At 30.9% G+C, this 12,963-nt stretch overlaps 2 protein-coding genes across 9 annotated transcripts; one reads left to right on the top strand and one right to left on the bottom strand.

The window, feature by feature from the left end:
- The first annotated feature begins 6,343 nt into the window (after positions 1 to 6,343).
- On the top strand, positions 6,344 to 10,016 carry LOC120081697 (protein CLAVATA3 INSENSITIVE RECEPTOR KINASE 5-like). Of its 8 annotated transcripts, none has more exons than XM_039036787.2 (11): positions 6,344 to 6,835; positions 6,920 to 7,049; positions 7,135 to 7,206; positions 7,325 to 7,468; positions 7,675 to 7,746; positions 7,853 to 7,912; positions 8,003 to 8,097; positions 8,332 to 8,481; positions 8,555 to 8,896; positions 8,981 to 9,360; positions 9,495 to 10,016. In XM_039036787.2, exons 1-11 carry the CDS (start codon positions 6,724 to 6,726, stop codon positions 9,813 to 9,815), a joined length of 1,878 nt encoding a protein of 625 aa, XP_038892715.1. In that variant the 5' UTR covers positions 6,344 to 6,723; the 3' UTR covers positions 9,816 to 10,016. The 8 variants fall into 8 exon arrangements, with proteins under 8 accessions (XP_038892715.1, XP_090171676.1, XP_090171678.1 ...); XM_090315550.1 differs by having other exon boundaries at positions 6,355 to 6,835; positions 7,838 to 7,912; positions 8,549 to 8,896; XM_090315552.1 differs by having other exon boundaries at positions 6,355 to 6,835; positions 7,838 to 7,912.
- A 532-nt stretch (positions 10,017 to 10,548) lies between these two features.
- LOC120081698 (F-box/RNI-like superfamily protein) lies at positions 10,549 to 12,619 on the bottom strand. The gene is made up of 4 exons (XM_039036789.2): positions 12,401 to 12,619; positions 11,289 to 12,112; positions 11,005 to 11,163; positions 10,549 to 10,875 (listed from the first exon to the last, which is right to left on the bottom strand). The coding sequence occupies exons 2-4, from the start codon at positions 12,090 to 12,092 to the stop codon at positions 10,582 to 10,584; spliced, it is 1,257 nt and encodes a 418-aa protein (XP_038892717.1). The 5' UTR covers positions 12,093 to 12,112; positions 12,401 to 12,619; the 3' UTR covers positions 10,549 to 10,581.
- Between the last annotated feature and the right edge of the window lie 344 nt (positions 12,620 to 12,963).

Here is a 12,963-nt window from a genome sequence, read left to right on the forward strand (position 1 = left end):
TGTCACAAATTGTAACAAAAGCAGTTTTCGTCGGAAATTATTTACGACAAAACGTTTTTCTGTCGCAAACATTTTTGCTACAAAAATATATTTAGTCGCAAAAGCTTGAATTTATTAAAAATATATATTCATTCAATTTATGATAATGACATTTCTTGCTTCTTTTCCTATATTTTGTATTTCAAGTCTAATAAACATTTTGTATATACAAATAATCAAATAAAATAATATAAGACAAAATATGTTTATATAAAGGTTGAAAGTTAATATATACATGTAGCAATTTTTTGTGTAAAATTTTGAAATTACAAAATAATTGAACGAATATAATGCTTAAGCTATAATGTCTACAAAATAAATAAATAACATTACTAAATGTTCTATCTACAAAGATGTAAGGAGTCTACTAAGAGAACAAAATCATAATTATAGTTAAAAATAACTTACCATTATAGTTAAAAAGAACTTACCATTCTCCCACCTAAAATTATGAGTGATAAAATTCAACTAATAGAACAAGATCAAGATGTAAAATGTAAAATTTTAATGTTCAATGGATTCAATAGGATAAAAATCACAAAATAGGATCTAAATCAAATTGCACAATAAGACTAGAATCAAATTTTAATCACACACAAGAGACTCAAAATTACTAATCACACATTTCGGCTTATTACAATTTAGTCACACAAACCATGCTTCAAGTCAAATAAATAAACTCTAAATCAAACTTTAATCACATAAATAACTTTCAAATGAAACTATTGAATGCACAATAGATTCAAAGTCGCAATTCAAGCAAACAATAAACTTTGAAACAAACTTCAATCATATAAATAACATTCAAATAACACTTTAATCATACACATTTTCTCCAATATACAAAATATATTCAAGATAAACATGTTGAAGGCTTACTACTTGCAATTTCACATATAGAAAAAACACATAAGAAAATGTCTTAGTAATAATATTACCTACCTGAGGTTTAGACACCAAAATGTAGAGTTGGGCAACTTTGCAAAATAATAAATAAGAAAAATACAATGAGTAGAGTCATTGTACTTTACTATCGGAACAAATCAATACCATAAGCATAACAGTTTGTTGCTATCACAAACTTAAAAACTAAACAACTCTCCCCTTTCAAACATGAGCAAAGTCACATTTATCAATCATGAATGACCTATTATCACAGTAACAATATTTTTAAGTTACTTAAATATAAGTAAACTTTTTCAAATTCCATTGTCACAATCATGATATATATATAATTTTCGACTTAAGTCATGAATCAAATCATAATACACTAAAATCAAATATTAAACTTGAAGAGGCTCAATAACAAAGTTCTAATCCTACAATAACCTTCATAATTATACTTTTAATGGACACACAATAAACTAAAAAAATCATACTTTCATCCAATAATAAGCTCTAAATCAAATTTCAATTGCATAAATAGACTAATTAGACAAATATTTCTCAAAAACAAAGTTTAAGCTAAAAAAACATAATGCAAAATTTTACATACCTTCAAATACTTAACCAAAAAACAATTCAAGCTCGAACATCTCTAGATAAAAAGGAAACAAAAAACCTTAAAAATGAGAGAAAATCCCAAATAAAATGAAACAAATTAGTTGAAATTGAAGAAATACCTTTGAACACAAAAACTAAAAGAAGCTCAAAATCGAAGAAAACACACACCCCTTTCTAAAAATCGAAGAAAACTCACACCCCTTTCTAAAAATCAGAAGAACTACCTTCATTCTTGGAAGAACTTCTCTCCATGCGAAATGGAAGAATTTGCACCCTAAACCTTCAAAATCAACCTCTAAATGTCCAGGAAAAATGAAAACCTTAAATGGAGTTTAAAGAAGGTGAGTGGTGAAAGGGTCAAAATTAAAACATTTTTTCCTTCGCATGTTTAATTCGTCACAAACTACGACGAAAATAAAATATTGTTGCAAGATTTAAGCGGAAAAAAAATTCTATTGCTAGCTTTGCAATGAATTTTCTCTTTGTCACAAGATTTAAACGATGAAAAAGCAATTCGTCACAAAAGTTGATCGTCGTTGTAATTTCATCGCTAAAACCATTTTTTGTTACAATGATATCGCTCGATTAGCATTGGTTGAGATACATGTCCTTGACCAAATAGTGAAAGTTTGAATCCCTACCCCATAAGTTGTTGGATTGAAGAGGAAATAAAAATGAAAATTAAATTTTTATTTAATTGAATACTATGATTATTAGGTAAATTTCATGTAAACCAAATTAAGAATAAATTAAAGATCTAGTCTCTAATACCCCTTTTGGTAACCATTTGATTTTTTATTTTTGTTTTTTAAGATTAAGCCTAATTCATCTACATTTTTTACAATGATTTTCATCATTCTTAAGTACAATTATTGAATTTTTAGCCAAATTTAAAAAATAAAAACAACTTTTTGAAAGCTACTTTTTTTAGTTCTCAAAATTTTTAGCTTGATTTTTTAAACTATTAGTGAAAAGTAAATAACAAATTAAGAAATTTGAATGTGGAAGTAGTGTACATAAACTTAATTTTCAAAAACAAAAACTAAAAATAAAATGGTTACCAAATGAAGCCTAAATTTTCATATTTTTATCTAACAGATCTCTTAATTTTAAAAAACTATATATTTTGTAAGAGGTTACTACACTTAAAAGAATATTAAGTAGGTCCTAAAATTTGAGCATAGCCATAAAAAAATACCATACAATTAGTGGAACTTTCATAGCACCTTTTTTTCCCCTTTTTGTAGAAATAAGATTTGCATTGCACTTGTTAGTCATTTAGCAATCAAATCACTCCATTTTTTAAGATCAAATTACAATTTTGGTAATATGTCTTCTCAAATTTCTTAATTAAGAAATAACTACAATTCGAAAGTTTAAACTATACTACTACTATTTAGACATGATCACTAACACCACTTGCAATAATAATAATAATAATAAGAAGAAGAAGAAGTTAAAATACCATTCATCTACGTGAGAGTTTTTCAATTTTAGTCTATATTTATCGAATGTCCAATTTTAGTCTTTGTACATTCAACATATCTTAAGTTCAGTCTTTAATGTTGATTTATCGTTGGTTTTTTCAAAAACTTTTATAAACTATTAACATCTCCACTATAAATTTTGGAAGAATATTCACATACGGTATTTTATGCATGAAAATTATTATTAATATTAAACTAATTTTGATAAAAATTAACTTTGATCAAATGATTAAATTTAAAATTTATTAAAAGTACAAAAACTATAATTATATATATTGGAATGCCAGGTATATGGCTTTTTTGACCAATTAGATATGTTAAAACTTAAATTATTTATATTTATAACCTTAGAGTTTAGAGAAATGCACTAATATATATACTTTTTAATCATAGAGGCATCTCAATTTTATATTATTCTCTCTAATAAAACTGTTTACCCTTATTTCGTGAACGTAACTAACACACTATTATTAAAATATGTAAATCTTTGTGTCGATCTCTTTTATTTTATGATTTCTATTATTTAAAAGAAACTAGATATTTAATTAACCCAATCAAAATTAAACCATTCTAAAATATAGAGACAAATGATATTTAATTAACCCCACTCAAATTTGTGTTTGAATTAACATGATATATGTGACAGAGAAGCAAGGTGGAGTGTTATGGTTTAGTTGGATAGTTTAAAATTTAAATTAAAGCGAAAAGTGTCTTTTTCCAAAAAATACGTAATATGGTATCAAAAGTTATAGCAACATACTTTCTTATTTAGTTGACTTTGGTCAAAAACCTTTTAAACCAATGTTTCTGAATGGCAAAAGATTTGGGAATAATTCCTAGGATCAACTTGAGCCGTCTGATCTTGATCACACTGCTTTTTATGACAACTGAAATTGTCCTTCACAAATTCAGGACCCACATTCAAAAAATTTTAATTTATTCATCTAAAAGAAAGGGAGAGGGGGAGAGTTGCTTTTAAAAGTAGAGTGCTTTTAGATTGTTTATGGAATAGACAGTACAATGGATATATAGACCGCTTGAGTGCATTAGAATCCACTTCCACTATAAATTTAAACCATAATTATTTAGAAGTGTTTAGCGGTACTGTGTGGATTGTTTGTGAATTATAAAGTCTAATCTATTTTAGATTCGATAAAAAATAGTAAACCCCCTAATAAAGATGAATTAGAGCGTAATAAACACTATATAGCAAAATAAATTATAATAGTTGGAATAATTTGGAACCCTAAATATTGGATCGGCTATAGAGTTGTGACCCAAACACCCTTTAATTTTTTCTTTTAAAGAAAAGAAATTAAATTTATAAACATTACTTCCTATCTATATTTTTTTTTTTGGTTTTGCTATTCACTTTCCATCATTGTTAAAAAAAAATCAAGCAAAATTTTGAAAACAATGTTTTTATGTTTAAAATTTGACCAAAAATTTGAGTGTTTCTTCCAAGAATATGAAAATCATGGTATGGAATTTATGAAAAACTAACCAAAAGTTTTAAAAACTAAAAACTAAAAAAAAAAAAATTGTTACCGGACGTGATCTTTAGTTTTTGAACTTTCAGGAATTTAAAATTTATGAATTTTACCATACGTAAAATTGAAAGCTTAGAATTTTATTAGACTTAAAAATCAAATTTATGTCAAATAGATAAAATAATTTTAATATTTTTTTATTATTATTATTTTTTGAATTTTTAAAGGACAAGACGAAGTTTTCAAAAACTATTTTTTTAGTTTTCAAAATTTAACTTGATTTTCGAAAAAAAATGGTAAAATATAAATAACAATGCAAGAAATTTAGAAGTGGAATGAGTGTTTATAACCTTAATTTCTAAAAACTAAAAATAAAAAACCAAATGGTTACCAGGACCTAAGAAAATTCAAGGAAAAAAGTGTAGGAATTAAATTTAAAATTTAAGGTAATTGCTTTAAATAGCAAAATTCTTGAATATTTTCAAATATTGCAAAATATCAGTTTATATCAGCGATATATCACTAATAGACATTAATATCTACATCGCAAACCCCAATTGAAATAAATGATATATTTTTTTTATTAGAAAAGTGAAAATAAAAATAAAAATGCAAAAAATTGATTTTTTTTTTATTTAAATAGTGAAAATTTTGGTAGCCAAATGTGAAATAGTCAGAGAGAATGTTTGATAACCAAAGTCCACAGTGCAAAAACAAAAGCAATTCCAACACTCCATCAGACAACAAAAAGGAAAGGTCTGACCCACAAAGTAAATCTGGACAAAACACTTTCACATATCCAAAAATATAATGGTAGAATCTCACCCTCTCATCTCATCTCTTTTACTTTGCTTCCATACACTTTATATTAATTTAAATTTCATTTTAATCCTTATATTTCTAAATTTATTTTATTTTGGTCCCTAAATTTAAAACAATTATGTCAATTTATTCTTTCAAGTTTGTTCTACTTTAATCCATAAAATTTGACCGTATCAATTTTAGTATTAAACTTTTTTTTGGAAAAACTTCTTCTTAATCTTTATTTTACTTTTTAATAATTGAATAACTTATGGCCAATTTGATAATAATTTAGATTTTTTGAAATGCTTAAATAACCGTTTTTATGTAACAAAAAAGTGTTTTAAGCCTTCTTAGTTTAAAGTTTTTGTTTTTAAAAATTAAACTTATAAATATTATTTTCATATCTTTATTTTATATATATCCAAAATCCAAGCCAAAACTTGGGGGAAAAAGGGCTCTTTTAATCAATGAGGCTAAGCTAGTGTCAACAAGTTCATATAGCCATATATGAGAACCATATAGGTTAGTTAGTTAAGAAGAATGTCTGATAAGTAAATATTAAAGGATAAAATAATGTCAAACCAAGCATAGTAATTTTAGAATTTAGGGTAAATATTAATTTATACCTCTAAACTTTTGAGGTTGTATCGATTTAAAGGTTGAATTAATAATTGTATCAATTTAAACCTCGAACTAATAATTATTGTATCAACTAAAACCTTGAGTTTTCATAAGTATATCAATTTAAACCTTAAACTTTCAAGAGTATATTAATTTAAACTTTGAATTTTCATAAGCATATCCAAATAAAACACAATGAAGAGTTTAAATTGATACACCTATGAAAATTTAGGGTTTAAATTGTTACACTTAATAGTTTGGGGTTTAAAATTGATAAAGTTATAAAAATTCAGAGTTTAAATGGATACAAGTATTGATTTAGGGTTTAAATTGATACAACATGGTATAAATGGAAATGTGCCCTAAAATTTAAAAGGATGAAAATGAAATAAGGATGAAAGTTTGGGAAGAAGAATAGTTTAAATTTGGGGGAATTCCCACACACAACCCTCTCTAGACTCATGCATGATTGAAGGGGAATTTTTTTTTCCTTTAAAAGTATGTTCAAATTGGTTAACCTTGCCCTTAACTTTTCCATATTCTTTTCTCCACTTTTCTGAGGCCACTGGCTGGCATGTTGGCTTCTCTTTTTACTACCAAAACCCATTTCTTTTCCAATTTTACCAAAAGTCATATAAAAAAAAAACATACCAACAACAAATGATCAGTTGAAAGTTGGTTGTGTTAGAGCACTTCAGATCATCTCCTAAACCTGCTCTCAACTTGCTTCTTTCATAAAACCAAAACCAAACTCTCATCTTCAATATCATTTCAAGAATATGGTTCTAATGGGAATTAGAATAAAAGTTCCCATTTTCTTCTTCTTCTTCTTCTTGTTATGGAATTCTTCTGTAAATGGTTTGCTTACTGCAAAAGGTGTCAATTATGAAGGTATTGTTAATGGAAATCTTTAATTGTGTTCTTGTCTCTTATTCTTGTTCATTTAAAGATCATTTTTTTAAAACCATTTTTCAGTTCAAGCTTTGATGGCTATTAAAGCTGCTTTGAATGACCCACATTCTGTTCTTAATTGGGATGAAAACGCTGTGGATCCATGTAGTTGGAGCATGATTACTTGTTCTTCAGAGAAATTTGTCATTAGCTTGTAAGAACAAAGATTCAAAAAAGAAACAAAATTAAATTACTTATTGTTTTGTTCTTATGAATAAATCCATAATAATTCACTGCAGAGGAGCTCCAAGTCAGAACTTGTCCGGTAGCCTGTCGCCGAGCATCGGAAATTTGACAAATCTTCAGTCTGTGTGAGTAGTCATCTTCTTCATCAACTCCATGAAAAAACCTCTCTTCTTTATTATATCTTTAAAAAGACAATTTTTCCTTTTTCTTTTCTTTTCTTTTTTTTTTTGTTATTGTTTTTAGGCTTCTACAGGACAACAATATATCAGGAGCAATTCCAATGGAGCTTGGGAATATGCCTAGCCTTGACACTCTTGATCTTTCAAGCAATGACTTCCATGGACAAATTCCCACTTCTCTTTCCCATCTCAAGAGTCTTCAATACCTGTAAGTTTAGGTCGATTGGTTGAGATAAATTTAATTATATCAAAACTTCAACACATTACAAAGAGATTGACATCCGTGGCCTATTGCTCTGATACTATATTAAATCACTAATGAAATAAAAAATCTAAGTTAATAGGTCAGGATAAGTTTAATTATATCAATACTTCAACGGATGCAAACTGACTAACTTTGTTGTTTGTGATTAGGAGGCTAAATAACAACAGTCTTTCTGGGGTTATTCCTTCATCTTTGGCCAACATGACTCAGCTGGCATTGTTGTAAGTACTTATTTCTTCAAGCTTTTGCTTTTGAAAAAGATTTTGAAAATGGACCATATCTTTCATGGGGTTAATTGATTGATGATTATAGTATATCTTGTTACAGGGATCTGTCTTTTAATAATCTGAGTGGCCCATTGCCCAGATTGCTAGCTAAAACCTATAAGTAAGAAGTTACTGTTCAACTAAAAAATTTGCTGGTTTATTAAAGCTTTTTTGTTCTTAGATTATTGATTTTATGTTTGAATTTACATAGCCTTGCTGGGAATTCCCTCATTTGCTCACCTGGGTCAGAGCATAGTTGCAATGGAACTGCTCCACCTCTCTCATTTGCAGTCAATACATCTCAAAGTAATCAAATTTCCCGCTCTCTTCCTGTTTCAAACTTGAAAATCATGGCTTTTTTCTTTCCTGTAGATAAGTTATGTTAAGATTCACAATGTCCAAGCACCAACTTTTTGACTGAACTTTAATTTCATGATGGCTTTTATTTTCTTCTTTAAGCTGTTTGGTATCAAATATAGCCACTTTCTTAAATTACCATTTAATCTAATTCATCTTTTCTTTTTCCTGTTTATGATCTAGATCCACAACCTTCTAGGAGATCCAAGAGCCACAAATTAGCCTTAGCTTTTGGCTCAAGCCTTGGATGTGTTTTTCTGTTAACTATTGGCTTTGGCTTCTTTATTTGGTGGAGGCAACGACACAACCAGCAGATTTTCTTTGATGTTAATGGTATGCAACTGAATTTAATTAGCCCAATAATCAATGATATTTTAATATTAATGAATGTTCATTAAAGTTTCAGACCAAAGATTTGAAGAAGTTTGCCTTGGGAACCTAAGGATTTTCCAGTTCAGAGAGCTTCAAGCTGCTACACACAACTTCAGCAGCAAAAACTTGGTGGGAAAAGGTGGATTTGGGAATGTATACAAAGGCTACCTTCAAGATGGTACAGTTATAGCCGTGAAGAGGTTAAAAGATGGAAATGCAATGAGAGGAGAAATCCAATTCCAGACTGAAGTCGAGATGATCAGCTTAGCCGTGCATCGGAACCTCCTCCGTCTCTACGGGTTCTGTATGACAACCACAGAAAGACTGTTGGTTTACCCCTATATGTCTAATGGCAGTGTTGCATCTCGTCTCAAAGGTACAAAATGGAACAGATAAAACATTAAAGACGTAATTGTTTTGAGGTTTTAACAATGGCTACTGATTTTTCTCCATTTAACAGCGAAGCCAGCTCTGGATTGGAGCACCAGGAAAAGAATTGCATTGGGTGCAGCAAGAGGGTTACTGTATTTGCATGAGCAGTGTGATCCTAAGATCATACACAGAGATGTCAAGGCTGCAAATATATTGCTTGATGATTATTGCGAGGCTGTAGTGGGAGATTTTGGACTGGCAAAGTTGTTGGATCACAGAGATTCACATGTTACAACTGCTGTACGAGGAACTGTTGGCCATATAGCTCCTGAGTATCTCTCCACTGGCCAATCTTCTGAGAAAACTGACGTCTTTGGATATGGAATTCTTCTTCTTGAGTTGATCACTGGACAGAGAGCTCTTGAGTTTGGAAAAGCTGCTAATCAGAAAGGAGCCATGCTTGATTGGGTGAGCCAGAAATAGTACCTGAAATAACTTACTGCATTATATACATGAAAGAGATGTCAAATATCAACTCTAATATTGGTCTCATCATTCGACTCAGTTCATATAAACTGTAATGTTTTTTCCCGTTATTGCAGGTCAAGAAAATTCATCAAGAAAAGAAGCTTGAAATACTAGTTGACAAGGATCTACGGAGCAATTACGACCGGATTGAGCTTGAAGAAATGGTTCAAGTAGCTCTCTTATGCACACAGTATCTTCCAACCACCAGACCTAAGATGTCTGAAGTGGTCAGAATGCTTGAAGGGGATGGACTTGCGGAGAAATGGGAAGCTTCGCAGAGGGCAGATGCAAACAGGTACAGAATAAATGAGTTCTCCTCGTCGGAGAGATATTCTGATCTTACAGACGATTCTTCCCTGCTTGCACAAGCCATGGAGCTTTCTGGACCAAGATGATGATTATACAGTTTTTCCTTTTTTTCTTCCATACAAAGAATCCCAGCTTGTATTTTCCTACAGAATGAGACATAATCAAAGTGAGTCTGTCATATGTCAGCCTCATGCTGAGGCTCCTGTGTTAGTGGAGATAACTCATAATTGTACAGTCCGAGTTCTCGTGCTCATAATAGTAATACTGGATTGAATTTTGCTCTTGCATTTTCTGGTGATTCAATCTCTAAGGAAGACCATAGTTAACATAAATTATTCAGACACCTGACTTTGATTCGGTAGTAAGAATCATCAAACAAACAGAAGTAATTATTTAAAACAGTTTGCTCCATAAATATTCCGGCTAGTTCAAGGATCATCCTGCAGACGTTTATAAGAAAAAAAAACTGAAAATCCATTCGTGGGTTTCTCTACTGATTCAATATTTGTGAATTTTTTCTGCTGTCACCCATAAAATACAATGTTATAAGGTAGTTTCTAAAAATATTCAAATGGGATACTCAACTCAACCTCGTGAGAAACTAAGGGACTGCCATTAAACACGCTTCAATATAAAGTTGATAATGATGTTTCTTAAAGAACTCTTGCAGCTGATATGACAGAATGACAAGAGAAGAAATTTCACATATCTTATAACAGAAGTTGGCCATACCATTCGTTCTTGATTTCACAACAAATGATATCAATTAAAGCGGCTATAAAGCTACCTATTTACCGAAGAACATTATAAACACAGGTATAAAATGAAAAAGGAACTTTATGACTACATTAACTATTCTTGGATGAACAAAATTTCTGCTTCAGGTGAAGCCCTCCTAAATTTTAACAATTCAATCAACATATTCAATCGTCGATCTGTAACATAAACACAAGGTCTGATACTCATTGTCTCAAGCACTGGACAATTCCTAAGCAAATATTTAATAAATTCCATCTCATGTGGTACACCAGACATATCTGTCGCTTTCACAACTCTAAGTTTACCAAATGTGCAGTTCAAGGGACATTCATTCACCCAAAAGTCCAAGTCAGGTGCTTCTGAAGCAGCCACAGGGTTTGAGGAGCCCTGTTTGAAAGCAATAAGTAGAAAACGATGTTACCATTCTCATGTTAATCAAAATATGACTTGTACATTCACACTGGTTCAAGAACAGAGCCACACAGAAAAATGGGAGGAACAAAGAAAACCAATTACCGAAATTTGAAGCTCCTCCAAATTCGGGGAGCTGGTAATCAAACGAAGCACAACAAGTATCTCATTCATATCTTCAAAACTGACTTGGTGCAGTTCAATACTCCTTAAGTAGATGTATGAAACCGGTAGACTTCTTGCACTATTACCTATACTCAGATACTTTTAAGGGGGAGGGGGGTGGAATATGAGAATCACATTTAATTACTTAAACCAATAAAAATAAAGCTCTACAACAGAAGCACTAATCATAAAATGAGTAAATATATTAGAGCAAACTATCTTACCTTCGTGAAATAAACATGCCCTGTAAGTTTCTCAAGATAAGGCACCCCACCAAGAAACTTCTCATAATTGCAATCAGAAATATCGCCAAAGGGCTCCGTTTCATCATTCATATATAAGGCAACTGAAATTGCAACCAAGAGTGGCGTGTTTTGAAGACATATATCTCTAAACTCACCTTCAAGATAGAGGTACTTGAGATTTGGAGCACAGATATTAAGCACTAGACTATCGAAGTAGGAAAGCGCCAGACTCTCAAGAAGTGGACAATTAGAAATAAGACTTTCAATGTCTTCAGGTGCAATCAAAACTTGATGAAGTTTTAGGCTTTTCAAACATAAAAAACCCTTAAAGGTAGGAGGTGGATCCAATTCACAACGATACAACTCCAATAGGGTCAACTTGCTACAGTTAAAAAGACAAGAATGCACCCTAAACCACTCCCCATCTCCCAATTCAATAATCAATTCCCTGATGCCTTTCCTTGAAAGGAAAAGCATCCACTGATCTAAATCTGGGGTATTCTGCAAGTAAGTAGCAGAAAGATGAAACTTGTGAATTGGACCTTCATGAAGAAAAAGAACATGAGTGATAAAATATATAAGGTCTTCATAAATTCCATCATTGGACATGGCAACACAATCATCATCAAATACAAGTTGAGTAAGGGTAGTCCACTTGTATCTCCATCTCCTAGATAAAATACTTGTTCTAATGGCATCTCTAATTGGTAACCTAGTGAGAATGCATTCTATAATACTCTGAGGCAGATCGCTCAAATGATCCACACCCAAAACGTCACCCATTTGTAAATTTCGTTCTCTATCTGCAATTATGGCAAAAAGAAAACACGATAAAAACCTGGTATTATACCCGGGCATTTGGGAAAAACAAGAAACTAAAATCACATGAAACAAAACCAAAGATCTTTCAACAAGCGATACACAAATTACAGACCCATTTCATAAAATCAAGAAACAACTCGATAAGGGGGTTCAAAACGAGAGGGTAAAAAGTTGAAAGGAACAAACAGACTAGTTCCGAAATCAGACGAAAGAATGCAGTTTGGAGTAGAATTGATAAAACCCATCAGGGAGATCAGAAGAGAACAAACCCGATGATAGAGGAGCCGGAAAAGCGGCGGTGCGGTGGTCTGCAGCTCTGAGTGGGAGAAGGATCGGAGAAACGAGGGTGTAAACAGAGAATTGAAGAAGAAAATGGAAAACATACGAAAAAGTTTTGTTAGGGAATGGGCAGTGGCAGGGGTTTCTGTTGAGTGAAAGGGACCCCGTTCGGTGTAGGTTGCAACTCGAAATTCAATTTTTTTTTTTTCTTGACGAAATTCAGCTTTTTATTTTCTTTTAATTGAAAATGAAATTAGTAAACTTTTTTTGTTACCGTTTTCAAACCTGGGGTTGAACGGAAATTTTCTACCAATTAAATTTTACTAAGTCATCACAATAAAAGCATCGGCCTATGGTAGAAATTCTAAAATGGATCGAAGTAATTAAAGTCGCAATTCAATTCAAGCGCATGGTGAAGGTTGACCAAATTTAGAGGTTTTATTTAGAAAAATAGCAAAAAAATTTTAAAATTGTGAAAATGGTAAAATCGAATTAAATAATAAAAATAATAATGATAAATTGTCAGAATTACCCTCACTTACAAATACTTAGC

Source organism: Benincasa hispida, chromosome 7 (assembly GCF_027475165.1).
Source record: "Benincasa hispida cultivar pf3 chromosome 7, pf3_genome.v1.1, whole genome shotgun sequence".
Classification (NCBI taxonomy): Eukaryota; Viridiplantae; Streptophyta; class Magnoliopsida; order Cucurbitales; family Cucurbitaceae; genus Benincasa; species Benincasa hispida.

Excerpts from the sequence above, each read along its gene's own strand:
- LOC120081697 (XM_090315550.1), top strand. The coding sequence starts at position 6,724 with ATGGTTCTAATGGGAATTAGAATAAAAGTTCCCATTTTCTTCTTCTTC. Across the intron at positions 8,482-8,548 it reads GATTTTCTTTGATGTTAATG|TTTCAGACCAAAGATTTGAA; the intron begins GTATGCAACTGA and ends TGTTCATTAAAG. Across the intron at positions 9,361-9,494 it reads AAGGAGCCATGCTTGATTGG|GTCAAGAAAATTCATCAAGA; the intron begins GTGAGCCAGAAA and ends CCGTTATTGCAG.
- LOC120081698 (XM_039036789.2), bottom strand. The coding sequence starts at position 12,092 with ATGGGTGACGTTTTGGGTGTGGATCATTTGAGCGATCTGCCTCAGAGT. Across the intron at positions 11,164-11,288 it reads GGCATGTTTATTTCACGAAG|TATCTGAGTATAGGTAATAG; the intron begins GTAAGATAGTTT and ends CCCCCTTAAAAG. Across the intron at positions 10,876-11,004 it reads TGGAGGAGCTTCAAATTTCG|GGCTCCTCAAACCCTGTGGC; the intron begins GTAATTGGTTTT and ends GCTTTCAAACAG.